This window comes from Caloenas nicobarica, chromosome 3 (genome assembly GCF_036013445.1).
Source record: "Caloenas nicobarica isolate bCalNic1 chromosome 3, bCalNic1.hap1, whole genome shotgun sequence".
Lineage (NCBI taxonomy): Eukaryota > Metazoa > Chordata > Aves > Columbiformes > Columbidae > Caloenas > Caloenas nicobarica.
This window is the reverse complement of record NC_088247.1, coordinates 111054658-111080567: the sequence shown is the minus strand read 5'-3', so window position 1 is coordinate 111080567 and position 25910 is coordinate 111054658. Positions and strand designations below refer to the sequence as shown.

The 25910-nt window shown below is 44.2% G+C and overlaps 1 protein-coding gene across 10 annotated transcripts in view; it reads right to left on the bottom strand.

Moving 5' to 3' along the window:
* Window positions 1-25280, bottom strand: part of SHLD1 (shieldin complex subunit 1) — a 63027-nt gene extending 37747 nt beyond the window's left edge. For 6 of the 10 annotated variants that reach the window (XR_010605912.1, XR_010605913.1, XR_010605914.1 and 3 more), the window contains exons 1-4: window positions 25151-25280; window positions 24725-24974; window positions 24082-24193; window positions 21243-21412 (exon numbers count right to left, since the gene is read on the bottom strand). Coding sequence is in view for 5 of the 10 variants with exons in the window: in XM_065630900.1 (XP_065486972.1) it covers window positions 21243-21412; window positions 24082-24173 (262 nt within the window). In the remaining 5 variants the exon portion in view is untranslated. Of the gene's footprint in view, window positions 1-21242; window positions 21413-23051; window positions 23209-24081; window positions 24194-24724; window positions 24975-25150 lie in introns of those variants that run through there. The other 4 variants (XM_065630901.1, XM_065630903.1, XM_065630902.1 and 1 more) reach the window with 4 other exon arrangements.
* Window positions 25281-25910: the final 630 nt, after the last annotated feature.

Below are 25910 nucleotides of genomic sequence, written 5' to 3'. Positions count from 1 at the left end.
GTAGTTCAGCTCTTGCCTAATTAGTTATGTTCTGTGATAATATGCAGTAATGTTACCAACCTGACTGGGAAGACTGAGCAGCACTCAGACTCATGGTCATGGTTTAACCATGAGAAGAGGGAGGAGAAACCAAAGGGTGATACTTGACACACCATCCCCTTTCCCATTTTGGTTCCTCTCAGTCGCAGCCTTACTAGCAAAGCAAAGGCTGATAGTTGATATATTCATATTCCAAATGAATATATTTTTTTAATAGTCCCTGCAGTGTTTATTTTCACAGTACTACTCCTCCTTCTGCAAGTAGGAAAGGCATAGAGAGGGGAAGCCTGGCAGGTACTGTGTGTGGCAGCAAGCTGTCCAAGCAGAGCAGGGGGTGCCCACAGTGCTCACCCACAGCTCCGGTGCTTGTCTGGTCCCTGCACTCCTGAAGAAGATGGGCTTTGCTTCTGCTTCATCACTTGCTCCCTTCTTTCCTCACAGGTAGAAATGCAATATTGGAGCCAAGGCTCAGGGATATTCAGATACGTACTCAAACTCTTCATCTAAGTTTCAAGCAACAGGTGATCTCTGTTGCTCATTCATTAGTCCCTAAAGCACAAGCAATTAGGGATACTATGGTGTCCAGATGAGAAGTAAAATCCATAGGAACACATGGTTGCTGAGAGAGGAGCAAAAGCAACTGTTTTCAAATGAGCAGTAAACAGTATTTTGCAAAAGGAAAACCACAAACACATTATCAGATGTAAGAGCTTCCAGAACAGCAGTGAAGCCTGCTTACTTTCTCATGCAATAATCAAGGGAGGGAACCCAATTTCCTACAACCAGCCAATAACTTGCCAGCTGTGAAAAGCCATGGAGATCTGTTTGAGAGGTGAGGAGAAAGGGAGGACCCTTTGGTGGGGCTTTGAAAAGCTTAAAAAGATTCAGAGTAAATCCCTTCACTGTGGCTGCTGAAGCAAACGAAGCTTCCCATCTTCTCTCAAACTTGGCCACCTGACTGTTTTGGGATCACTCTGGTCTTAGCAATATCTCCTCCAAGACGAGCAGGATCTTCAGGCACAGAGAACTGTAATATTTCTAAGCAGGCCAAATTTGCCCCTACTTGCAGCAGTACAGCTCTGTAATACTGCATTCCTTTCCATGCTTACATTCTGCGTATCAGATCCAACTTTAAACCTCATTTTTGCTTTCGTCCTCTGCGAAAGAATGATTCCTCTTCTTTTTATTAAAAGAAAAAAATTCAGAGCTAGATCCCGATCAGAAGTAAGTTACTAGCTCCTTATCAGCAGACTGTTGAGAGCTAACAGCAATATATGATCTCTTAAAAATGCAAAAATATTTCCCTTTATATTCCAAGATTGCTGAGCTGAAGAATACTAATATTTCCTCACATTCCTTCTAACACAGGAATGAAACCTACTGGTGCAAACTCAGTGACTCAGATGCTGGAGCTAACTTTACTTCTGGAATGCTGCCACAGGCTCTGCAGATGATTCACATGCACACACATGCTATTAGACAAATGTCTCATATAAAATAATAATTAGCAGCAATAACAAACATCCTACCACAAAGCACTGCTGCAGTATGAAATGGATTTTCTCAAGTTATTTTATTTTGAATCTTCTGTTGCCTTCATTATAGTTCAATTAAAACTGCACCAGGAGAAAAATTAACCTAGGAATAACCTCATTAGACATCCGTAGAAGAAGCAATGTAGAGCAATGTTAAATTCAGCAGGGATTGCAGACAGTAGTTCTGTAAATCACGTTCTGCTTCAATTCAGCACTTCAGTAGGAAGTTCATCCTTTCAAGAAATTACTGAAGGATTACAAGATATCACAAAACAGATCCTGCCTGTGCTACACCATGACCAAGATGATATATTTCTCTGCAATCTTTATGGACTATAACTGCTTAATTCATTAAATTCTGAATAAGTTTATACTATGAAGAGTATAGAAGGACTTGGGGTTAGGCACCACGTCAGCATATTAAGGGTGAGCATTCCTTAGGTCTGCACAATGTGCCGTATTTTTGATGTATGCTATCTGCAGGTTATCCATTAACGAAGTAAAATACCACTGAAAAATTTAGTCATGCATAAACATAACCTAACCTGAGGGCTAAAAATGTTTGTCCCCTTCTCCAACACTCTATTGCCTGCTTCTCTACACCAACAATCCCATTACTTCAGTCTCCCTCCTGCTTCTGCGTTTGGGCAGGTTATCCAAGGGTTTGTTTTCAAGCAACAGTACTTATGAGGCACAGACTATCGAAGGCTAGAGTTGTACCCACTAAAGCACTGGTATCAGCATTGCCATCTACAGAATGGGAATCTCTCCTTCTCTTTTCTAAAGGGGAAAGGAAGGAGGTGCCATGCAGGACCAGATCCAAACTACATCTGGTCTAGTACTTCCCCTCCACTTGTGGTCTGTTCTACGTGACCACAGGAGATGTGGTAGTGGGGATACGCAGGTGTGATCCGCCGTTTGAAATTAGGCGGCAATTAGTACATGCCTTGAAACACCACCCTATGTATCCAGTATCTCGGCAACATTAGTGTCTGCAAGAACCACTGACTTAGCTTGTTCTTATTATCCAAATCAGTGTATAATCCCCTCTCTTAATACTGGTAAGCTCTTAGCCTCAATAATTTCCTGTAGCACTGAGTTTTATAATCTAATTACCTGCTGTGTAAGGAAGTGCTTGATTTTGATTCTACTACCCTTCCTTTTCCTCGTCTTCCAAAACATGCAGAATCAACATTCAGATTTCTCTCTAGATGATTAATATTTTATGGTTTAACTTGAAAGAGAAAAAGCCCAAGTTTTGTGTTATTCTTTGCAACAGAAGTACGCATATAAAATGGACCACTATGGCAGTGCCAAAGTCCCAATTTTTCTAGAAGATGTTGTATACTTGTCTGCTTTCCCACACTTACTTTCTTCTGGTTCTTTTTGTCTCATCTTTTCAGATTTAAAAAACCCACAACTTTTCCCATCAGACATCACAGCCTGTAAAAAGCTGGGACCTCCTTTAGTAGTAACACACATCATATTATTACTTAGATATGTATAAAACAGTTGGTGGTCATTTATGGAAGCTAGGAATGCAAAGGACTTACTTTCTTGACAAACCCAAATAACTTTTGGAATAAGATGACCTTTGTAACATAGGCAGCACTATCTTTATAAAATATAGTCAAACTGCAAAACTCAAGCTGCCACTTGCTTCCACCTCTACCCAGGAATGAACATAAACAGAGCACAGCTAGAAATCCCTTCACATGCTGAAAAGAACAGCAAGCAGCACACAGCACAAAATATTGTCATTTGCTTGCCAATGCTTATTACGGCAGTAAATAACCAGCTGCCTGCTGCCCTTCACATATAACCTTAGCATGGAGGCTTGCTGTAAACACAGAAGCACTGCTCAGCCTGACAGCATTCCATCTTTCTGTGGAGGAGATTCTATAGGAATCTATACGTGCATGTGTAAGCCAGCCAAGGGGCTCAGCTACTATGAAATCTACAGCATGCACCACCAAGAAGGAAAGGGGGTGGGAGTTGTTAAACTCATGAAATGAAGGAAGAAATCAGACACAGGAGGGCTCCAGGATAAAAATTCATGTACTATAACCCACACCAATGCTGAATCACTAGCCTGTGCTGTTTTGTTTGAAAAAAACATTGTGGATGATGAAAGTGTGCTATGTTTTATGCTCACAGTCTGCTACTAAAGGGTTATGAGTCACTAGTTTTTGTGCTTTTATGCTGCAGCCTCCTCAGCTACATACCAATGAGCTCAGTAAACTAAACCAGAGAAATGGGCAAAAAAAATTAAGGCCTGAACTAAGACACATGGAGCACTAGTTTAAATCCAGTGCCAGATCCTCCACTTACATCATTTATTTTTGTGACAGGTGCCTGAGCTGGGAGCCTTTAGGAATATTTCAACTGGATCCCATCCATGTGGTGTGGTGCAAGCCAAATGTTACAGAGGGGAAGCAAGGAGACATTGAGAGTGGTATGTGAATGCGAAGGCAGGGACTAAGTAACTACACAAAGCCAGGAAAAAACTCCGCAATGATCCCCACAATCCTGGGATTAATACAGGCCACATCACTGCAGAGAGCAGGGACCTCCGTCGGAAGATGGAAATGGCTGTCCAGGCAGTAGCGCCGTGTCCCACCTCGTCACACAGCTATGGAGCACCCCCTGCAATGCTCCAGGCACTGCATCCACCATAAGCTCTACTCATGCACAGAAACGAAGGCATCCCTACCCACAGCCTCCTGCTCAGCTCTTGCTTCAAATTTGCCACGGCAGAATTGGGTAGAAACAAGCTGCACCCTCTCACAGCAGTAAGTCTGGTCTCTACACAAAGCAGAGTCCCGGGAGCACAGCAAAGAATACAACTGCTCGTTTCAACAGCACCGATATCCCTTTTTTTGCCTCCTCCCTGCCACCAGCCACAGAGGATTCTCCGATATGTATTTCTCTGTTACCAGTTCACAGCAGCTTCAAAGAAGCTTCAAAGTCAGGGAATAAACTCAAAAGCAATACGAGATCACAGCATTCAGGGCAGATGTACCTTATTTTCTCTTGCTGCACTTCAGTGACAATTGTCAGTGCAGAGCCTTTTGGGTCCAATAAACTCTAGATCATTTTTCTAGCACATAGTCATGCTATATGTCTGAGAAAAGGTTTGAATGATAGAGACGTGTAGTGAAACCCTCTCGTTGAAAAGGATAAAATCAGGCTGTGCATAAATGATCACTGGTTTAACAGATCCCCAGAAGACCCTGAACTTCATAGAGAGAATTTAAGCCTCCGAGGGTCCTCCAAGGTGTTTTGTGTAACACGATACGTGAATTTGACAAATTACAAGGCAAAACCCCAGGGGAAAAAAAAAAAAAATCTTGCTAATAGAGTAATCAAGAAGCATCATTACTGTTCAAGTTCACTGCTTAGGCCACGCAGGTACTTCATACAGGCTCATATACCGTATTTCAGTGACATTCAGACATACTCAAGAGATACCAGTATTTCAGCACACAGTGCTCTGGTACATGTTGTTTACATAAGCTACCCCTGCAAACTGGTAATAAAAGAACATTCTCTGATTATGTATTTATGCAGACCGAGGGGACTGTTTGCTATCTTAGCAGTAACTAGGATGAATTACATAAAAGCACCATCAGAGTGGGAGGAACACTCATGGACAAACATGCTCCAACATGTAAATGTGGCACTTAGTTTAGTGGTGGGCTTGGCAGTGCTAGTTTAATGTTTGGACTCAATGATCTTAAAGCTCTTTTCCAACCTAAATGATTCTACGTGGCATGATGCAAACCGCTGTCTGTCCATGGACTGCACCAGAAGGCAAAGGTTTTCGATGCAAGCAGCGAGGCTGGGTGCAGCACCAAAGAGACAGCACCAAAGAGACAGGCATCCACCAAAGAGACATATGCTTCTGAAAATCAAGCAGAAATGAAAGCCACTGCCAGCAAAACAGCGTATGTAAGAAAACAAACATGGAAACAAGAATTTTTGAAGAGTCTTGAGGAGTCACATTTCTTACTTGTATGTTATATCACCAGTGTATCGAATCTCCATCTGAACTACAGACATTGCTCACAACTGGACGGGAGGTGATATACCTTGGAACATCTGATTAAATGTGTGAAGCTCAGGGTTTACTGGGAGCTCCACAGCATTGTTACCTGGGCTCTCCACCTAGAGTACAGCTGCCTTTCAGGCCAGTGCAGCTCTACTGCTACCCCAAATGCTCGTGCTAACCTGAGTGACCCACACAGTGCCATGCTAGCAAAGAAATATCCTCACAGGCTGGCACAGGATGGGCTCAGCATGGCTTTCCAAGCCAACCTGCCCTTCTTCATTGTTCTGTCATAGCCAGACATCCTTCATGATTTAAATTGGGATTTTTAAGCCATTTTCACAGATCTTTACCACCCACACGTAAGTGATGCAGCTGACAAGCTGAGACACCAAGGCACGCTCTGCAGACAGCAGGGAAGGGTAATGTTGGTTTTACATAACAAGGTTATTATAGTCGTTTCACGTTTTGCCACTTGCTGGCTGCTCAACACATATATGAGGAGACTGGGTCATTTCAGCAGCATCTTCTCTTCATCAAGACCATAACACCAAGCTGCAAAGAGCAGCTTTATTATACAAGAAAGGAGCCAATATCTTGGGAGCCCCACACAAAAGAATCTAACACTGATGAAAAGATGCCATGAACAAGTGTCCAGGTAACAGGAATAGCCACACCTCTATATAGCCTTCCCCAGTTAAATAAATTACTTAAGGATCCATGGCACACATTTTCATTTTTCTTCAAGGAAAAAAGAAAATATTTAGTGGAGATATTTCAGCTGCACAGTAGTTCTTGCACTCCAAAGTGACTAGAAATATTCATGCATACACCAGCATGTTTCAGAGATGCTATTACTGTATTATTGTAGCGCTTTATTATAAAAACACATACCCTGGCTTACAGGCCTCATGATTGCTTTGTAGCTGCTTCTCTCTAGCTGTTAAGGAAAACTGGAATTCACTGAAATTGTTTCCTACAAAATGCTTCTCTTCCTTAAAAGCAAAACTAAAAATGGAACGATTCTAACCTGGACACCCTACAGCAGGGCCTGCAGGAGCTATAGTCCAATCCCTTTGCATTCCCATTCTCCTCTGCAGTTTTTGCCTCTTGTGTAACTCTAATGTCTGTGAATCTTTCAATGCAAACTTCTTGCATTTTAAAGCTAAAAATACATCATAGAGGTTTTGTTGTTGTTGTTGGTTTGTGTTTGGTTGGTTGGTTGGTTTTGTTTTGTGGTTTTTCTTTCTTTGCCTCTCAATGTTTCAAACACAGAGCACTCACTGCTGAGACATACAATGAAATCTGGTTCATATTATCCCTGTTTAGACATATACCAGTGCAAAAAACTCAACCCAACTTTTACAGGCACACAGTATTGCAAGAGGGGTGGGAGCACTTGCTGGATTTCGCACCAGAAAGAAGAGATGAAAGGAGCCAGATGTTCAGTCTGCCGTGGGGAGGGGACAACTCCCAATCCAGCACAAGAGTAGATTTGTAAGGATGAATTAATCTCCAGGACCTGCTTCCAGGTGTCACAGCCTCTGTACATCAGATCCTGGGGAAATCTTGTCAAACCTCTGGTGCTGTGAAGAAGGGTCACTTTATGAAACCCTCTCCTAAGGGCCCCTGAAGAGCAATTCTCAAAGTTGGGAAACAACACAGCAGAGAAGGAAATTCTGTCTCCCTGCAGCACGGCCTTCCTCCAGTCCCTGCAAAGCCTAGAAGAAGAAATTATGATTGTGCCTTTTGCTGCACACAAGTGGCACTCAAATTCACTGCTACATCAGGAAAGCAGCGGACACTCTCCGAGCCCTCTGCACTTTTCTTGGCAAAATACTTTTTGGATATCTGCATCCAAATAACATAAACACGCTAATCAATTGTCACTTATCAATGCCAAGAAGTACAGGTATGGAGGGTTATCTAGGAATTCAGCACATAAAAACATAACTTGTCTGAAAAAGAGGAACTGTACTGCAGTTAAAATGGTAACCCGAGGTGACTGGTAAAGACGGAATGCTGCCTAGCTCACACACACATGTACAATATTTTCTCCATCACTGCCATTGCTATCCATCTTTCCACACCCTTCCAGCCCCACAATCACATCTGTGTGTTCCTAGAACTCCTCAGCTTCAAAATAATGACAAAATGAATCAAAACCTATTAGCTAGAGATTAAGCAACAAAACCCATTTTGCACAGGTTTCCTGGCCTCTCACTCAGTCTCACAGACATTTTAGTTTCCTCTTTCCCTTTCCTGGATCCTGCGCTTTCACTCAACCCATATCCTTTCTACTGGTACTTCAGCACCCTTGCGCAAAGCCACAATATTGCTGAAGGGAATGGAGTCCGGCAATGAAGCAAATGAGGAGCTCTGCAAGAGCTGCCTGTGTTTTTGATTCTAATCATGCGAAGGAAATGACTCCTGCTGCTTGCTCAAAGCCAGCACCTGGGTGAGAAGCAGGTGGTCCAAACAGTCCCTGGGCAAGATCGAGCCAATAAGTCAAAACAAAGCATTTATCTCTTTTATAAAAATCTAATGGAACTTGAAGAATTTATCCTACAGCTTGGCACTAAAATAACTGTCACAGGAAAAGAAGAATCTCTAATCTCCAACTCCCTGTCTGTGACAAACCAAAGGCTCATGTCATGGCAGGCCAGAGTCCGCTGCTCTGGAACATTCAGTAAATCCCTTGCAGGCACACACACAGAAGCATGGAAGAACACCAACACCAGTGTGTGAAACTGGTATAATGGGAACCAGTGCATTTTGGAGTCACACTCTTGAAGGACTAGACAAGGAATGATACTTGTTTGCTGAAATATCATCCTAGGCCACGGTTTCCATGCTGGCTACCCAGAGGCGTACCAGATGCCACACAGACTTGTTAACACAGCCTCTCCCTGAAGATTCTGGAGCCCAACTAAAGACAAGGAGCTTGGTGCAGTGAAGGCAGCTATCTCAAGTGGAGGTTTGTTTTACAGGAAACTATCAACATCAGTCAACACTCTGCTCCCTCCAGCAGCACCAGTTGACTGCCAACATCTGGCATCCAGTTGCTGCAGGACAGGTCCTCTTCCACTGATGAGTCCAACAAGAGAGGAACAGAGATAATGTTTTTGAAAAAGCTGAAAAGGGCTACAAAAGAAAGCTTCAAGCACAGAAGAAACTTCATGTTACATACGCAACAAAAACCTGTTTATGGAACAGGGAAGCACCCATTAAGGAGGAACCCAAAGCAAGGATCAGCTTTTCAGCCATGTCTGTACTGTATTTTGCAGCTTTACAGAGACAGTAGCATCTTCCTACTCAAAGACACCCCCATCCTGACCTGATGTCAGTCTGTATCTTGACCAGGTCTTCTTGTACTACCTTACAAATTCTTATTTGTCCCCATAATATTTAATAGCACCATGCTGGTACCAAATGATGGCTGAAAGGCACAGGCTTTATAGAGTCTAAGCTTGTCTACCATTTCTCTGTAAAACATACCTGAATGGTTTCTGTTCCCAATCTACAACCTTCCATGTCAAAGGAGTCCACATCTGCAACTCGAGGATGGAAAACTATTCATAAAGAATTGAACAAAGTCTTGTTCTCTGACATTTATTTACAGGATTTAATTCCTTCTTATTTAAACAGCTAACACTAACTGGCCAGGCAAGATACAACAGTATTGGCAGAAGTATGTACAAAATTGCCTCGCAGCCACCTCAGGAATAATTGCCATAATGATATCACTGCAGTCTGAATTAGATTAGGTCACAGCAATGGACAAACAGTGATAGCTATGATGAGAGAAAAAAAAGCCCAGGTTGGAATGACAGTTTAGATAAAGATAAGGAAGAAATGGCCCACAGGGACTCTTAGACCACAGCCACAGGGCAAGGCGAGATTAAAATACCCCAGTTGCGCTGGTGGGCAGACACAGCTTTATGTACCTATCACAGGTCGCACTGTCTGGCACTGATCCGTGCTGATAGCGTGGCTCTTACTGCCAACAACTGAATGAGGCCCCCTCTCACACCAGACAACTGGTAAAAGATTAATGAGATCTAAAATAGATATATATTGCTTGTATATGCCATGTGTGCAGTTTTTAGAGCTTTATGACACTAACTGGCTAACAGCCAGACTGCTGTCGGCCGTGTAAAGTAAAGCATTCACAGTCGGTCATCTCCAGTAGATGGAGCTTTAAGAAAAGCTACAAATGCATTTGTTATAATGAAATTATCTATATGGCATCCTGAAGCAGGTACAAGCTTTTGTGCACCCTCCCTTTTGAAATGAACATCAATAATGGTTTGTTATCCTGACATTTTATATAGATACGCAGATTCTCCTCCATTCTCAATATTCAGTAAATCCCTGCTCTGGCTACTGAAGCAGGATCACATTTATTTTCCTGAACCTGACTCCCAGGGCTGTCTGACCTTTAAAAAAAAAAAAAAATTCACTAAACCACTGTCTTCACATTTTAGTTTTGTCATTTCAAGTCTAAGCCAAATCCATGAGCCTTATAACCAGGAAGGATCAGAAAAACACCTTGGAAAATACAAGGACTACAAGCACAGCAAACATCAAAGGCAGAGGCAGAGCAAACATTTTACTGAAAACTGTACCAGCGAGGTTTTGGAAGTAAAGCCAATAAAAACCATTAAGTTTCCTGAAATAAAAGTGCGGCAATAACAGTTGATTTAGGGCTCATGTTGAAGACTCAGCACACAGCACGGGGTGGGAGGATATTACTAAAGGGCTTCTAGTCTTTAATTACAGGCTGACAGAGAAAATATTTCCATGCTGTTTCAAGGGCCATTGACTGAAAGGTCTGTATACTTTTGAGGATAAAAATGACCACATTACCCAGAAGCCACAGCAGGCAGGTGGCTGTATGCAGACAATGGAGACATGGGAGGAAGAACACCACCACAATTTAGCACAAAATAGGACATGAGGCAGTGAAAGCGCAAAAGCAAGGAATATTATAAGGAAAGAAGAGAACAAAGCCTGTGAACAGACTTCAATGAACAAAAAGACTCAGAAAAGAGCAAAAGACAACTTTGACCTGACTGCAGGGATCTTAGACTTACATTACTATGCAGTAAGAGAACTTTCCAGAGAACACCTTTTCAAGACCACTGTACTAATAGAATCGTTTAACCATAACTGTTAATAGAATCACTTCGGTTGGAAGAGACCCTCAGGATCATCGAGTCCAACCATAACGTAACTCTAGCACTAAACCAAGCACCTAAGAACCTCGCCTAAACGCCTTTTAAACACCTCCAGGGATGGTGACTCCACCACTTTCCTGGGCAGCCTGTTCCAATGCCTGACAATCCTTTCCATGAAAAAGTTTTTCCTAATATCCAATCTAAACCTCCTCTGGCACAACTTGAGGCCATTTCCACTTGTCCTATCACTTGCTACGTGGGAGAAGAGACCAACCCCCTCCATGCTACAACCTCCTTTCAAGTAGTTGCAGACAGCGATAATGTCTCCCCTCAGCCTCCTTTTCTCCAGGCTGAACAGCCCCAGCTCCCTCAGCGGCTCCTGATCAGACTTGTGCTCCGGGCCCCTCACCAGCTTCGTCACCTCCTCTCCACTCTCTCAATGTCGTTCTTATGACGAGGGGCCCAAAACTGAACACAGGATTCAAGATGCGGCCTCACCAGCACCGAGTACAGTGGCACGATCACTTCTCTAGTCCTGCTGGCCACACTGTTCCTGATACAAGCCAGGATGCTGTTGGCCTTTTTGGCCACCTGGGCACACTGCTGGCTCATGTTCAGCTGGCTGTCAATCAACACCCCCAGATCCTTTTCTTCCAGGCAGCTTTCCAGCCACTCTTCTCCGAGCCTGTAGCGCTGCCTGGGGTAACATGTTGTGACCCAAGTGCAGGACCCAGCACTTGGCCTTGTTAAGCCTCACACAATTGGCTTCAGCCCAATGATCCAGGTGGTCCAGATCCCTCTGTATGGCCTTCCCACCCTCCAGCAGATCAACACTCCCACCCAATTCGGTGTCATCTGCAGACTTACTAAGGGTGCACTCAGTGCCCTCATCCAGATCATTGATAAAGAGACTAAACAGAATTGGCCCCAATACTGAGCCCTGGGGAACATCACTCATGACTGGCCACCAACTGGATTTGATTCCATTCACCACAACTCTTTGGGCCCAGCCATCCAGCCGGTTCTTTATCCATCTCAGAGTACACCCATCCAGGCCATGAGCTGCCAGCTTCTCCAGGAGAATGCTGTGGGATACGGTGTCAAAGGCTTTACTGATGTCTAAGTACACGACATCCACAGCCTTTCCCTCATCTACTAAGTGGGTCACCTTGTCATAGAAGGAGATCAGGTTGGTCAAACAGGACTTGCCTTTCATAAACCCATATGCCCAGGCATAGTTCAGTGTCCCCCAAGGAAAGATACCCTTTCCTCCAATATAGGTACTAAATTGGGGAGAAGAAGAGAGAAAAAGAAAAGATCTAGCAAAACAATGCACAAAGAACTAAAAGCAAGGACAAGTTGCTCTGAGTCATGTCACAGACATTGAATTGTGCATGTTTCTTGTCCCCATATCTCTAAAAGATCAGTGACAAGTGAGAAGGGACCCAGAGAAGGATAGTCTAAAGCTGGCTAAAGTATTGAAATGGCTTTTCTTTGAGATAAAAATCAAATATACCAGGTTTCTTTAGCCTGGAAAAACACAACAGGGAGAAAGCGTAAGATGTCTGTAAGACCACAAATGGCTTGGAGAAAGAAGTGATGACACACTGTTTCTTAGCCTGCAGGAACTCAGGAGATTCAGAATGTCAAAGAAAGCAAAAGATGCAAACCAAAGCCAGTGGTTCCCCACAGCCCAACTCCCACATTGAGAGAGACAGAGAGAGATCCAAAAGCAATTAGACAAATTCCTGCTAGGACCATTCTTCAGGAGCTAGTGATACACTGGTATGACTTCTGTGGCTCCTAAAGCAGAAGTCCTGGAACCTAAAGGCTTGCAGGGACAGGATCACTTCTGTTTGTACTGGTCTTTAAATCACTGTTACCTGCTGCTGAGGACAAGTTACTACTCAAGCAGTCTTCACTCTGACCCACTTTGGGCATTCTCATACTACCCTGTTCTGCATTTTGTTCTTTGGATAGACTTCCTGTTGTATTGTGTGTCAATTAGAACTGACAAAACCACTTAAATCCGAAGTTCATTTGTGTGAGGCATTGCCAGTGAGACTCTGACACCTCATGGCTCCTGTCAAGGTGGCTCAGTATTTGCAAATGAGGAGTCTGAAGCATTTAAGAGAAAGCTCCACAAAGTGAAAGGTGTCTGAAAAAATAAAATAATCCAACACGTTTTTGCACACAGGAAATCAAAAGCATCACTAAAAATGTTTTAGCAAAGTAAGGGATGCAGCGGCATACATTCAATTAGTAAGCCTTGCTACACATAAGCACATTTGGCAACTCAGTACCCAGGCTCGAGATTGCACAGGGAACCACAGCAACTCTGCATCATCTTTACAACATACAGACTTTACATCTAAAATGCAAAATAACCTAAAGAGTTATGAGCTACCACAGAAACACGTCTTGTTCTCAATGGCAAATGGGACGAATGTGCTCTCTGATTCATGGTTTAATGGTTCCATTGGGATTATTTACCGTTCCTTACTCTGAACCATATTTCACCTTCTCTGACCAAACAAGGACTAAATAAACTTCCTTCAAAGGTTTAAAGCAACAGGTTCAGACAGGAACAAGATGCTGCTGGGCTCTGTTATCCCAGAAGACAGCTAGAGACTTCACTCTACATGGCAGATAGCTAGGGAGCACAGCATGGTTGCTGCCCGATGGAGCTTGACAACCACATGAATGAGACACACAGAGCCCACAGGTACAAGAAACAGAGACTACAGCAGTGAAGAATCACAGAATCACAGATCACAGCAGACCAGTGACAGTCAGTGTGACCACCAGCTGGGACTGAGCCACCAGCTGCCAGCTCTGCACTAACCATGCAGTAATTCTCAGTAGAAGGCTACAGCATGCAGTTACAATTTGATAGACAACTGCCTAGGGTTGACTTCAGGGAGGAAATAAAACTCCTTCCAACATTTAGAACCACTAAGAAGCATTTAGACACTTACAACATTTAGAACCATTTCAAAATGACTTCACTGTTTGATGGGAGCGTCCCAAATTGGAAATCAACCCATTCTGTTTCTACCTCTACACAGAGAGGCTGGCAAGGGTTTAATTTGCCTATACACTCGACTAAGAACAACGAATGAAAGGAAACAACTGTGAAGGTCCCTTGAAGTGACCTTCAAATATACAAATTCCAAGTTCTGTTTTGTGCCAGTGCTTTTTAAGAATTCAGGGATAAAAAGCAGAACTTGTATCATATTACGCGCCTTTCCATGTTAAAAGTCTTGGTAATTAGATTGGTCAATGTAGCTGAAACTGTGTGCCTAATAATAGCGAACCTACCAAATACTTTTTCTAGGAAAAAAACGAGATGGATAACAGAAGAAAACTCACTCTGAGCAGAAGACTCAACTCTAAACAAGTCAATACAAAACATTAGACTACAGCACACAGTTGCGCTGCACAGTTGTCCCCCCAGCACTGCTGAGAGCCAAACTCCCAAGCTCTCCTTTATGCACAAAACCACATGATCCCATCAGACAACTTAAATGCACACGTGCAATTCCTTGTCTTTGTTACTGAAGCATATTCTCTGGACTTGATATTGTTACAATAACAATTAGATATTGTTAATGGTTTCGTACAAACTGTTCACTTTCACAGAACACAGAGGTACTCCGAAGCATTAATGTCTAAAAGGCAAGTCATATGCCTCAGTTTATTCCTTTACTGGCCACATACAGAATCACGGAATGGTTGAGGTTGGAAGGGACCTCTGGAGGTCATCTAGTCCAACCTACCTGCTAAAGCAGGTTCACCCAGAGCAGATTGCATGGGAAAGCATCCAGGTGGGTTTTGAATGTCTCCAGAGAAGGAGACTCCACAACCTCTCTGGGCAGCCTGTTCCAGAATACAGTGCTCTAATTCTCCTCAAAATTGGCTTTGTTTTCTTTCTCAGACTGTGAAGAATAAAACACTGTCTTTTTCTCTTCCAGGATCTATTTTTGGCTTGATGCATTATATAACACATTGCTGAAAAATTAATCTACAAAAGATGTAAGACCTTCAGTGACTTGGTGGTGCTGAGTGCTTTATTATTTGTGTCGTGTGGTTTGCCTGTATTCCTTTTATGTAAGGTAGCATGGATTCCACTTTGCAGCTTTATTCAATATTCAACACAACTCGGCCACAGAGATGCCCAAAAAGTTAATGCTGCCAATCTCACCACAGTTGTGTAGTTACCCAAACCAACAGATAACTGCCCATGGCTTAGTGGAGATGCACAAATTCAAGTCCACTGAGTATCTGCACCACTGGATCACAACATCTATGCAAAATTATTAGGATTTTAAACATTTCACCTTCTTTTTCCTCTTAAGAAGACCAGAGTATTAAGAAAAATCTAGTATTACGATCATATTTGAGAGTGTTCTTCATTAGAAATCATCAATAAATCAAAAAAGAACACATTCACTTGAAAATAGATGCTTCTTTGCTTTTGATAAGCTGAATAAATCACCCACCTTGACAAATAACTGGATGTTTATACCAATATCAGGGATAAAAGACGAAGTTGCTAAAAAGAGAACTTTTGGAAAGGCAAAAAGATGACAGTTGCATCCCAAAAAAACATAATATAACCAAGCTTTAAAGACTCTTCATTTCAATAACAAAATCAGACCCCAGCACAGCTCTAACTATAAGACACAGAAGTAGGAAAGCTATTGCTAGACCAAAACAAATACTTCATGAACAGGCAACATTAGCCACTCTGTCCCAAGATCCATGCAGTAAACAACATGCAGCCAACACTCCTGAGAAGTATCCCACAGCAGCCTTGGGGGTTGTTTAGCATCATTTGTCAACAGCAGTAAACTGACACAGGACTGAGCTCGGTACAGTGACATGCAACCCACCACCAGCTGAAGAAAAAAAAAGTCACAAGCCTATTAAGTTCCAAGCATGCAAGGCTGGTAGCATCAGAAACGGGTAACATTGCTCACTAGAGGGCAGCAAGAACAAACCTAAACCAATAAAAATCCAGTAATTCCCAAAATAGGGGCCATGATCTTCAGAAGGCCAAGGCAGTTATGCACAGGTCATCTACCTAAAAAACATCCATTAATTCTGATGGTGTTTGGGATCACAGTTCAAACCAAAGTGGGTTTTCAAGTGGGAGCGCACATTAACTTCTTGCAGTCAAGGAGATTGTTCATAACAGCACAAAGCACCTTTGTACATCACCATCCCCTTCATCTCTGCATCAAGCTGAAATGTAAGATACTCTTTGAGTGATCTGTATCTTTTTGGTAAAGGGAAGTTTCCGTATCTAACCATGACAGCCAGGAATGCAAGTACAAGTCCTTCTTATTCAGCTTTGGTTCAGTCTGAAGGTGATTTAAAATATCATGAGTGTTTTGGATTTACAAAGTTAAAGTTGGTTTTACAAAGTCTGGTTGACATTTCAAATGAGACTATATATAAAGGCCTTTAGCCTTCGGGTTGTCTTCAGCATGGCCAGACAAAAAGCAGTTTTGGAAATTCTGCTACTTTGGGTAACAGTTGTAGCTGAGACAGACAAGCTATAATTTCTAAACCAAGTAATGAATGAATGCACTAAGTTCTGGGCTGAACTGAACCTTCAATCATTCATCAAGTACCAGCCCTGAAAGGTCACTGCTGACATGGCAAGTACAGCCTGCTCGTTTCACTTTCAGCTTCTATGTCAGCACTTCTGCACAACTCCCATACAGAAAAAGCGCAAACCACGCCAGACTTCTTCAGTAAACACAACCCACTTCTGCAAAAGAGATTAAGCAACTCTTGACAGGCAAGTGGACGTGGTAAACAGGAGAGAACATTTAAGGACAAGTCAGAACACATGCACCAACATTAGCATGACACCTCAGTTGCTAATAAAAGACATAGCAACTCACTGCAAATTTAGGCATCTACTGGGTATGTGTAGCTTTTTTTTCAGAGGAATCCCAATTGCCTATGGAACTGACAGCTACATTACAAGCTGCAAATCTCTGCTTTGTTTAACATACGTGTTTGGTTGACTGAAAACCCAGAAAGTAACTGGAACAGTCCAAAAATCACAATTGCTTTTATTTTTAAACTGAGATAATCTTGTGATCGGGTGTGTTCTTGATTTAAGTGGCCATTCCAACAGTAGTGCTGTGGCCCAGACTCACTGATTTGCCTGGAGCTGGTGAGCCCCAGTGAAATGGTTCTGCTCCATCTTCCCCAAGCTCTCATAACTTGTTCCAAAATATTCTTGAAGGAAGCCTACAAAAACCACAACTGATCCAAAGGAACCTACAGCCTGGCTCCCCACAAGGGCAAAGCTATTAATACTGTAACACTGCTTTTTCCAGAAACCACCATTCTGGAAAGACTGTAACCCCATATGAAACACAGGAGACACTGCAGACCGCTGTACCTTGGCGTATACCTATGTTGCTGCCAGAAAGAGCAACTGTCCCCATCTCATCCACACAAATATTCACATGGCTGCCCAGCCTACTGGGTCAATCCCCCGAGCTGACTCCTCGTGTGGCCACCTGAGTACCAGTGCTAAGGATGCAGAAGGAATAAGCACGGTCAGGGGCAGCCTGGGACTCTTGTTGCATTAGAGAGGTCAGGGCAGTCCATGGAAAATAACCAAAGGTAAGCCTGGGCTCAAACCCAAAGCAAACTGCAGGAACAGTAGTGCTTTTGGAGGGGCAACTGAAGGTTGAACACCTCCATCATCCCAAACCGGCTTTTATTATTTTTTTTAAGAGCTAGACAGCTTTTAGGTATACACAGGCCTCTCTGATCACATAGTGAACTGTCTTCCTTCACTACCACATCAGTCCAGTATCATCCTTTCCCTCCTAACTGTCATCCTTCCTCTATTTTCTCTGTTCCTGTGATGCCACATTTTCCATGTACCTTCCCCTTCCAGTAAGTGACCCTGTCCACCCATCCATTCTCCTAAGGACACACCTTTTTAACTGCTTTTCATTAAAAATATAAAGCCATTAAGGGCGAACCTAGAGGACAAACAAAGAATCCCATCCCTCCACGATGGTGCTGACCCCAGAGAACCACAAGGCAGGCAGGTGGGGCTGAGCTCTGCCCTTGCTTCAGCCAGCCCATTTCCCAAGCATGGTGCCACAGCTGAGCTCTCAAACGCTGCCTCTGGGTCTGGTAGCATGACCCCAGGGCTGCGCTGGCAAACCCAGCTCTGTCAGACCACGGAGCAAGGGCAGAGCCCAGGGCCCTGCCTGCACCACATCCGTAGTCTATTCTCTAACGCTGTTTTTAGCCTGCAGTTTTTCCAGGCAAACACTGTTTCCACTATCCCTGGTATGCTCTGGTTCAGTGCCCTACAAGAAAATTGAACACAGCCAGTGGCCTATTGTAAACAACCTTTATTAGCAGTCTTTCAAATATTAATCCAAATAATTTAAGCTTTCCCCCACACAACCGAGTGCTGCCAAGTAGGAACTTCTGCTGGCAACTTTTCTTAATCCAGAGGAACTAGCAGGGTACTGCTGCAGCATTGTGCTATTCAATGATACAGATTGGAAACACTATAAACAGAGAATTTTTGGTATTATTCTTTTCCAGTATGGAGTTAAAAAAAAGAAAAAGGCAGCATGCTGAAAAGTTCACTGATCAAATGTAATTTTCTCAGGCTATCAGTGCCTAAACACTTGAACTCTCTATGACGATAAGCTAAAAATATGCATCTTTGTTGCAAGAGCAGAACCCTCACTCCCACACAAGCTGTAAACCTATTCAATTATACACAACTTAGACGTTTAGTAGTATTCCTACAGGACTGTTTTCTTGCCTAGGGATTCCTGCTTTCATAAGGCCCTCTTTTCATGGCTAATGGGTACGATCTTCTGCTATTACAAGTGCTGGAGCCTCTCCAGACTAACACAACCTGTTACAAGTGACTCAGGCCCTACGAATACCTCCATATCCATTTCCGATTCCTGAATACCTGGGATGGCATGGTATTTCAGCCAGTCTCAGTCCAGTTCATGTGACATATGCCAAACACAGCTGTGCTGCCAGTCTGCTTCTTTGATAAGGAAGCTGCCACATTCCCAGAGACCTGATGGCCTTTTGGAAATGTTTTTGAATCACTAAGGAACACCCGCACCCCTAATAAAAATTTTTCAAGTTTGATGAGAAGACCTATCATCCATCCTGCCCAAGGGCCAGGACGCAATCTTCTGGTCATACTGTGGGGTGCAAGCTGTAGCCACTTCCGCTCTCCTAATTTATCTTGTGTCATAGCAGCAGTTTACATCATCTCACAAGAAAAGAAACAAGCAAAGGACCTTCCTTTCCCAAGATAGGTTTGACTGAACTTGCTTGTGCAAGCATATCTGACGCAGGCAGACTGTTTTTAAAACTGTCTTCCTGCCTCTTCTGCCACGCTGACCAAACTCAGTGGCTTAGAAAGCTGAAGTTGCATCAAAAAAGAGAGTTTAAGCGAGTTTGTATATTGGTCGGACAATGTTATAAGGAGAAAGGAACCAAGATTTCAGAGCATGAACTGAGTCCCAGGAGCACAGGGTAAGGAACCATTTTACAGCATGCATCCCACCATTATTGTCAAGTGGTCTCAGGTGCGAGGGGTGTCTAAAACAAGCAATGAAGGAGAGGGTTCACAGGCTCCACCTGCCCTCCTCAGCACACTGACACCAGGGGGTGTTGGAGACAGCAAAGAGGCAGGATCTGACCTCTCAGAATACCTTGGTACTGAGCTTCAGCTACATATTCCACACAAGTACCATAAATGACTTGCCCAGTGGTGCCATTTGGGTTTAAAGCTGCCCATCTTCATTTTTCCACAAATGCCTCAGACCAGTCTTAGGACTGCTGAGTGGTCAGCCAGTTCTTCTGTGCATCCCATTCACCAGAGCAATCACGTCCAGTTGTCCTGAGCCACACTAAATGGTGTCTGAGCAACTAAACCACCTTACATATACTGCAGGAACTGCCTCAGAGCTCCCAGAATTTCTTCATACATGCAACACAGGGCTTGTGAAATCTGAGTAGACAAAAGCCTTCCGGTCTGTTAAAGGAATTTCCCTATCCTCCTCTCTCACAACAGTGGAAAAGGCTTGCTCAAGACATTTCTCATGGTGGTGGTCACCCCTCTTGTGCATGAAACACAAAGCAAAACCTCAAATCAGATATTCCTCTAATGCAAGATGGAACATTGAATGTGATATGGCTCATGGTTTAAAGTAGAGGTTACAGTAGATTTGCATTATTAGTAACATAAGACACATGACTTCTTGGTCTGCATATGAAAACCAAAGCAAGGATCAGTATCTACTGTTTGCAGATTTCATTACAGTTCTGGATGTCCCACAACTACAGGTGAAGACAACTGCACAGGCAAGCAGTCAACATCAGAGCTGGATTAGTTGGTAGATCCTGCTGCTTACCTGTTTAGCATGGAAAACAGCAGAATTCCCACTGAAAAAACTCACCTGTCGAATTACAAGCTGACTTCTTGGAACTAGTAAACCACCCAGTGCCAAAGCAAGAAAAGGAGCTAAACTCTACTTCTACACTACTTCAGACTCCAAAGCAACCAGAAATGTCATCAGTGACATTTCACCTGCTCAGGTGCCTTGACAAATAATTTCCACACATTATTTGCTGATCAGATTTTATTTTCCTCCCACAATATTAAAGATAATTACTACAACCTTCATCCTAGCCAGTATGAATACATGCCAAGAAATGCCACTGGGCCAGCATGTTTTGATTTCACACTTCTTGCCGTATATTCAGACTGACTGGGCTGTGTGTCAGCTGTCCCTTGATCTTCTCAGGTACAACATCACTCCTAAGAATCTGGAGTAGTGGCTGACGTAAAATGCTACTTCTGCAGGAATGAGTCCTCCTTCAAGTGAGGGAACTGCTGTCTCCCTGGAGCTGAACTGAAGCACTTCTCATCACACTCATGTCATTAGCACAAGCAAACAGTCATTACTATAATTTTAAAATAACGGGCTACAGAGGCCACATCCTGAGCTCATGCCTGGAAGATGCATGACAAGCACATAAAAGAACATAATGGAAAGTTTAAAAATAATTCTTACTGACTATCGTAATTTCCTATTGATGCCCAGGGGATTGCTCTGTGGGTTAGTTCAAGTAACTCTCTTCTTCTGAGAACACACTAAACATGAAGAAACAGTGTAGTCAAAACATTAGCAGCTGATAGTATCCTCTGAACTTCTCTACTGTGTCTCATCGACCCATAGTTCACACTGCATCTGTCAAGATGGAATAAATTGTAGCTGAGGTAAACTGTGTGTTAAGACAAGGCAGATGCACCAGTATCAGACTGCTCTTCTCAGTCAAATGATATACTGCCTAAGTAGATAATGCACTGGCTAAAGAAAGAGTATGTGGAAAGGCAGAAGCTGTTACCTATGGGTGGAGAGGGAAAAGTATCCACAGAACAAAAAAGTTCCTCGCTGTTTTCAGAGCTGTGTAGAGGCAGAAAGCACTCTGCTGGGTCACAAACAGAGGGCAGGTCCAATACGCTGCTCTCGTCTGAGTGAGAACTTGATGATGTCTCTTTTCCTTCCATGGTCCCACTGCAGAAACACAAATGCAACTGAGCTGGGTTTTTAGAGTGTGAAAATCCAAGCAGAAATCAACACAAACAATTTGGCATTTTTGCACTGTGTTCTGAGCTGAGAAAAGCTGATCAAGCATATTGGTACTTCATTTAAGAAAACAGGAGCAAATTTAAAGATGTAAGGCAAACAGTCCTCAGCCTTAATAACTAGGATAACTAGGAATCCACAACAAATCTGGCTTTCCTAGAGGCTTCCTAGAAGTAAAGATTCAGGCCCCCAACAAGAGAAAGCTATGGAGTATATTCCCTTCAGGGCACATTATGTGTGCAGTTTAAAAGGAAGTAAGTTCTTCAAGGTCCCTGATCATTCATGCTTCTAGAAGTCACAAGTTAAGCCCCCGCCTCCTGGCTCTGTTCATGAAATTCATCACACTCACTAGCAGAATAAAAGAGTATCTTAAAACATGGTAGTCTCAACCCCACAGGGACAGCAAGGATTTCCTTGTGTGGAGACCCTAGGGCAGCTGTATACCCTGTGCACAGCACGTTGGAAAGCTGCAGTTGAAACATCCCACATTCCAACATCCTTCTCTTGAGCTCCCTGAACCAGCCCACCGCCACAGAGGGCAGGAACACACAGCTGGGTGGAGAGCAGGGCAGGGCTGGTGCCATCCAGCTCCACACCAAGGGCTACAGTGGATGGGCACTTGTTTTGGAGAGGATGAAATCAAAATGTTCCACTCCAGCAGCTCCAATCACAGCCACACAAGTGTCTCAGGCAGGAGAGGAATGAAAGGCAAAAAACTTGGTGGGGTAGGAGCTCACAGAATGACAGAGAGAAGCAAGTAGGAATCCTCAGGCCAAAGCATGATTAGCACTGCCTCAGTAAGAAGGACCCTGTAGACCTCAAGGAAAGATGCAGAAGAGCCCCAAACACCCTCAGTTTCTACCTGACACCTCAGTCACCGGCCTTTGTCCGCCCTGCACAACCCCTTGTGAGGCAGCTGAGACTCTCCACTAACAGTAACAGCTCTGAGCAGAGCACTCCTGTACTCCATCTGTAGCAACACCAAATAGAGAAGGAATTGACCCAGTCCTTACTGCAAGGCCTTATGCCAGAAGGACTTTTGCACAGGAGCTTCACTTAAATACTTACTGAGCACTGATGATGACATTGAATGGGGTAAATGTGAGTAGACATTGTGTTTTCCCTTCACTCAAGTAACAGATGCTACTTTTCATGGAAAAAATGTGGACAGAACAAGAGCGTTTCTCGTGAAATGTGAGTTTAGTTCCCAGACTCCAGGAGATTTTGTGCAAGTTTCTTCCTTCACCTGTTCCATTTACTTATATGTATCAAAAAAATGCAGGTTGTGGCTATCTGTGCTGCCCCCTCCACCAGCTGTATCCTTCTGCTATTTTGGTAAAGAGTGACAGGACAGAGGAACCAGATCCTGTGGTCGGGCAATGGCTTGGGACCCTACAGGCTCACATTTATTTCCTCTTCCATAAAATGAAAAAGGCAACATACTCTTATCCCAGGGATGTTGTCAGTGAGGAATGTTAGAGCCACGGGGTCCAAATAAATGCCTAGAAGGGATTAATACTGAAACATGAAGTAAATACCTCCATGCAGAAAAAAAAAAAAAAATCACCTTTCCTTAGGTGCTTCTGTGCGGAGTCAACTTGTAGCGAAGATGCACCTCTGACCTTTGCAGAATGCTGACTCACTAATGAACAGAGTGGAGATGTTGGCTGTTGATACTGGAGGAGAGCAGCTGCCTTGCCTTGGAGGGACAAGCAAGGTCAGTGCTTCCAGGAAAAACAGAGTGGAAGGTTAAAAACAAAACAGAGCACCCAACCCTCTGCCCCCAACAGTCACTTCAGAGGGAAGCTTTTCCTCCATTGTTCTTCATGTCCCAAAACACAGATGATCTATGCATACAGAACACAGTGAAGGATAAACTTTCCTCAAATATTGTTTTCTTATTTGTTCTACTTTTAAAGTAAACTAATATTTTAGAGAACAAAAGTGCCTGTTTCAGTCCTTGGTCTGGAAAAAACCAACAACAAAACAAAAAAGAAAGAAACCGAACACAAACAAACCAACCCCCACAAAACAAAAACCAAACAAAATACCACAGAAAAACCCCAAACCAAACAAACAACCCGCCCCCAAACAAACAAACAAAAAACCCAACACAAAAAAACAACCAATCCTATCCCTCCAAGGGCAAATGGGAGATTATAGCAAGAGGAGCTGGTGGTGTGGTACCACGGGAGCTTAAGGCTGTCATTGATACAGGCTGCTGTGATCCTGGCCATCTCTGCCAGCTGCCTGTGCCAGCCTCCTTCCTCATATTGCCATGACAGAGCTAACATCATGTGCAGTCATGTGATGATCAGGTTCAGATAAAACAAATCACCTTTTTTTTTAAAAAAAACCCCAAACAAACCCCAACAAACAAACAAACCAACCAACCCCACAAACACATTTTCCCTTGGATCTAGCTCCTCCAACAATTTCAGAGTGTAGTTTGACCATATAAGGCAGCATAAATCAACGCTACAGTAGTTCTACTCCCAAAACTGATGGAGAGACTTGTTTGTGAGGATAAGCAAGACCTCAGCTTCGCCCTGGACCTTCAGGTACTTGAAAGAGACACTATTACCTCTGTGCCTTACCTGGGAACAGCACTGATGCGGAAGCAGTCCTCTTGGACAGAGTCTCTGAGTAAACAGTCTGTCACTGCTTCAGGATCTCCTTCTTCCTTCATGGTTTGCCAATCCCAGCTTGCTGGAATGAAACAAACAGGTCGGTTACATGTTTCACATCAGCTGATCGGGCTGACGGACAGTGTGACCATTCCAAGCCCATACGCCAGCTGTCAACAGTCAGTCACCACATATACCACTGTCTGTCAAGTCTGGCAAAGAGAAAAGTTTTTTTCTAGGAATCAGAAACACCACATCTAGCAACGCCCTTGAATCTTTTGACAGCAATTGAGACCTCCTGGAAACAAGGGGTCAGTACACTCTAGAAATAAAGCCAAGATTTTCTTTGCAAGAAGCTGCCAGACGGACTGATTATTCAAAACCCATAAAGCAGAGAAGCAAATTATAGCTGGCATCCTTCCCTTCCTCTTGTGGAGGAGCAGATATATCCCCAACAGGTTTATCTAGCGGTGCTTTTGACGCCAACATTGACACTCTGTGCTGCGTCAGACCTCAACCAGAACATGTGTTTTATGAGGGCACATAACCCAGCATGTGGAGCAAGCCACAGGCCCGTGGAACCCAAATCCTGTTTCTCACCCTCTGCCATTACCTCATTATTTTCAGTGAGCAACCAGGACAAATGTTCTTTCAGGGTGAAACTGGATTTTCCTCCAGGCCACGCTTGAGCAGCAGCATCACGCTGCTGCTGGGCGTCTCCCAGGCAAACACACGCCACCCAGTGCAATGGGCACGTCGCGGGGTGCGAGGCACCGGCCTTACCAGCTGCCCTGCTCAGCTGGTTTTGTGGGGCGCAGAGTACGGGGTCCTCTTCCTCACAGTCTCATCTCTTTCCACCTTTCCTGCAGACAAGAGGCGCGTTATTGCAACAACCGCTCCCTGGGCAGCATAGGGAAAGGAGAGCAGCCCCCGCAGCGCCCCCAAAAGCCAGAACCACCCGCGGCGTCACCAATCTGCCTCCTCCTCCCCCGCCCCGCCGCTTTCTAAGGAGAAAATGAGGCTGCAGCATCCCACGGACCGCAAAACATGGTGCAAGGGAATAAAGGGAAAGCAAAAGCCCACAGGCCCCTCCAGTCCCTCCTCCTCCCTGCCGGGCGGAAGCCGACGGGCCCCAGCAGAGCCCTGCGCTCCGAGGCCGCCGCCGCCATCTTGGCTGCGGGCAGGGGCGGGGCGGCGGCGGAGCCCAGGCTGGCACGGAGCCGGGCGGCGGCGGCAGTCGCGGGGGTTCTGGCCGCGCTGCGCGGGAAACGGGTCCGCCCCCGAGGGCGGCTGAACGGAGGCGCCCCGTGGGGCTGCGAGCGGGGCTTTGTGTGGGAAGAAGGAGAATAAGAGGAGAGAAATACAGAGAAATATGGACAGGGAACTGCTGGAGAGAGTCCAGCGCAGGGCCACAAAGATGATGGAGTGGAGCATCTCCCTTATGAGGAAAGGCTGAGGGAGCTGGGTCTCTTTAGCTTGGAGAAGAGGAGACTGAGGGGTGACCTCATTAATGATTATAAATATGTAAATGGTGAGTGTCACGAGGATGGAGCCAGGCTCTTCTCGGTGACAACCGAGAAGACAAGGGGTAATGGGTTTAAACTGGAACACAAGAGGTTCCACTTAAATGTGAGAAGAAACTTCTTCTCAGTGAGGGTGACGGAACACTGGAACAGGCTGCCCAGGGAGGTTGTGGAGTCTCCTTCTCTGGAGACATTCAAAACCCGCCTGGACGCCTTCCTGTGTAACCTCACCTAGGTGTTCCTGCCCTGGCAGGGGGATTGGACTAGATGATCTTT